Here is a 2,904-nt window from a genome sequence, read left to right as displayed (position 1 = left end):
TATGTTTTTTTTCCTCGGCACGACGGCATCTACCAACAGGACAATGCAACATGTCACACAGATCACGGTGTACATGTGTAGTACGAAGAGCACGTGAATCAGTTTACTGTACTTCCCTGGGCACCCAACTTCCGGAATTTAAATCCAATCATGAAGCTGTGGGACTACCACGATCAGGCTGTCCGTGCCATGGGTCCTCCTCAATCGAGAGATCTGGCGCAGCTGGCTATGGCACTAGAGTCGGCATCGCTCCACATCCATGATGGTAGCTTCCAGACTCTCCCTCTCTCCCTCTCCCTCTCTCCCTCTCCCTCTCTCCCTCTCTCCCTCTCTCCCTCTCTCCCTCTCTCCCTCTCTCCCTCTCTCCCTCTCTCCCTCTCTCCCTCTCTCCCTCTCTCCCTCTCTCCCTCTCTCCCTCTCTCCCTCTCTCCCTCTCTCCCTCTCTCCCTCTCTCCCTCTCTCCCTCTCTCCCTCTCTCCCTCTCTCCCTCTCTCCCTCTCTCCCTCTCTCCCTCTCTCCCTCTCTCCCTCTCTCCCTCTCTCCCTCTCTCCCTCTCTCCCTCTCTCCCTCTCTCCCTCTCTCCCTCTCTCCCTCTCTCCCTCTCTCCCTCTCTCCCTCTCTCCCTCTCTCCCTCTCTCCCTCTCTCCCTCTCTCCCTCTCTCCCTCTCTCCCTCTCTCCCTCTCTCCCTCTCTCCCTCTCTCCCTCTCTCCCTCTCTCCCTCTCTCCCTCTCTCCCTCTCTCCCTCTCTCCCTCTCTCCCTCTCTCCCTCTCTCCCTCTCTCCCTCTCTCCCTCTCTCTCCCCCTCTCTCCCCCTCTCTCTCCCTCTCTCTCCCTCTCTCTCCCTCTCTCTCCCTCTCTCCCCCTCTCTCCCCCTCTCTCCCCCTCTCTCCCCCTCTCTCCCCCTCTCTCCCCCTCTCTCCCCCTCTCTCTCCCTCTCTCTCCCTCTCTCCCCCTCTCTCCCCATCTCTCTCCCGCCCCCCCTCTCCCGCCCCCCCTCTCCCGCCCCCCCTCTCCCGCCCCCCCTCTCCCGCCCCCCCTCTCCCGCCCCCCCTCTCCCGCCCCCCTCTCCCGCCCCCCCTCTCCCGCCCCCCCTCTCCCGCCCCCCCTCTCCCGCCCCCCCTCTCCCGCCCCCCCTCTCCCGCCCCCCCTCTCCCGCCCCCCTCTCCCGCCCCCCTCTCCCGCCCCCCCTCTCCCGCCCCCCCTCTCCCGCCCCCCCTCTCCCGCCCCCCCTCTCCGCCCCCCCTCTCCCGCCCCCCCTCTCCCGCCCCCCCTCTCCCGCCCCCCTCTCCCGCCCCCCTCTCCCGCCCTCTCTCTCCCGCCCTCTCTCTCTCGCCCTCTCTCTCTCGCCCTCTCTCTCTCGCCCTCTCTCTCTCGCCCTCTCTCTCTCGCCCTCTCTCTCTCGCCCTCTCTCTCTCGCCCTCTCTCTCTCGCCCTCTCTCTCTCGCCCTCTCTCTCTCGCCCTCTCTCTCTCGCCCTCTCTCTCTCGCCCTCTCTCTCTCGCCCTCTCTCTCTCGCCCTCTCTCTCTCGCCCTCTCTCTCTCGCCCTCTCTCTCTCGCCCTCTCTCTCTCGCCCTCTCTCTCTCGCCCTCTCTCTCTCGCCCTCTCTCTCTCGCCCTCTCTCTCTCGCCCTCTCTCTCTCGCCCTCTCTCTCTCGCCCTCTCTCTCTCGCCCTCCCTCTCTCGCCCTCTCTCTCTCGCCCTCCCTCTCTCGCCCTCCCTCTCTCGCCCTCCCTCTCTCGCCCTCCCTCTCCCTCTCCCTCTCTCTCTCCCCCTCCCTCTCACTCTCTCTCTCTCCCCCTTCCCCCCCTCTCCCTCTCTCTCCCCCTCCCTCTCCCTCTCTCTCTCTCTCTCCCCCTCCCTCTCCCCCTCTCTCGCGCGCTCTCCCTCTGGCAGAAAAAAGCAAAGTGGAGTAAACTAAGCATTCGACAACAGCTACTATGCAACTGTTAACTGAGACAGACCGTGTCATGAAGTGGTATTCCGCGCATGACCTCCATCCTATCTTATGCAGCCAGCAGCCATACGAGTAGTTGGATGGTTGAAACTAAATCCCCATCTCTACACCCTCCTATGTAAAATAGCCAATTTCAGGTGTACTGTTAACACTAGTACCTGGACGGTAGAGTGTGATTTGAGGTTTCTCTACTGCCTCCCCCCTTATCCCCCGCCCACCCACCCCCGCGCACCATCCCAATGTGCTGATTTTTCTCGTCATTAAAGCGCTGAGGATAGGTTGCCAAGTCGTCGGCAGCCTGAAGCCATCGTCACGATTGAAATCGTTCCATTGTTTAGCATCCTCGACTATCCATTTACAGTTACGTGATGCTTTTGCTAAACTTTCCTTACATTAGCAAAGTCTGCATTCAGACTGCATGTTCCACTTTGTTCAGTACAGATGACGTGTAGGTTACTTCAGTTGCACATTTCGTTCATGCTCGTTGAACCTTTCATAACGTGCATGTCCGCTGTCACCTATGCTTACTTAAAGTCTTTATTTCTTCTCCCCGAAGTCGAATTCTGTCTCCAAATGTCTCTTATGTTCCCTTACTGCTTGCTCATTGTACAGATGGAATGACTTTGATGATAGCTACAACCCTGCCTCACTTCCTTCCCAACCACTCGTTCCCGTTCATCCCCCTCCCCCCTCCCTCCTTTTGGCTTAGGTAACTGCTGTTTGCTTTCTGTACAACTTGTAAATAGTCTTTCGCTCCGCTGTTTTACCCCTGCTATATTCAGAAATTTGAACAGTGTATTCCAGTCCAAACTGTCAAACGTTTTATCCAAATCTAGAAATGCTGTAAACGTAGGTTTGCTTTCTTGAACCAGCCATCTAAGAGTCGTAGGGCCAGTATTGCTTCGCGTGTTCCGCAGGGTTCTTTTGGAACGTCTAATAACCCTACCACA

The 2,904-nt window shown here is 58.9% G+C and overlaps 1 protein-coding gene across 1 annotated transcript; it reads right to left on the bottom strand.

Annotated features, from left to right (window-relative positions):
• Nucleotides 1–419: 419 nt before the first annotated feature.
• Nucleotides 420–2,189, bottom strand: LOC126141694 (octapeptide-repeat protein T2-like; the record flags this gene model as incomplete). Its single annotated transcript, XM_049915281.1, has 4 exons — nucleotides 2,177–2,189; nucleotides 1,559–1,886; nucleotides 1,116–1,176; nucleotides 420–791 (listed from the first exon to the last, which is right to left on the bottom strand). Coding segments are annotated over exons 1-4 (774 nt in total), but the record flags the coding sequence as incomplete, so codon positions are not given.
• Nucleotides 2,190–2,904: the final 715 nt, after the last annotated feature.

Source organism: Schistocerca cancellata, unplaced genomic scaffold, assembly GCF_023864275.1.
Source record: "Schistocerca cancellata isolate TAMUIC-IGC-003103 unplaced genomic scaffold, iqSchCanc2.1 HiC_scaffold_743, whole genome shotgun sequence".
Lineage (NCBI taxonomy): Eukaryota > Metazoa > Arthropoda > Insecta > Orthoptera > Acrididae > Schistocerca > Schistocerca cancellata.
The sequence above is the reverse complement of the archived record's forward strand: the minus strand, read 5'-3'. Positions and strand labels throughout refer to the sequence as shown.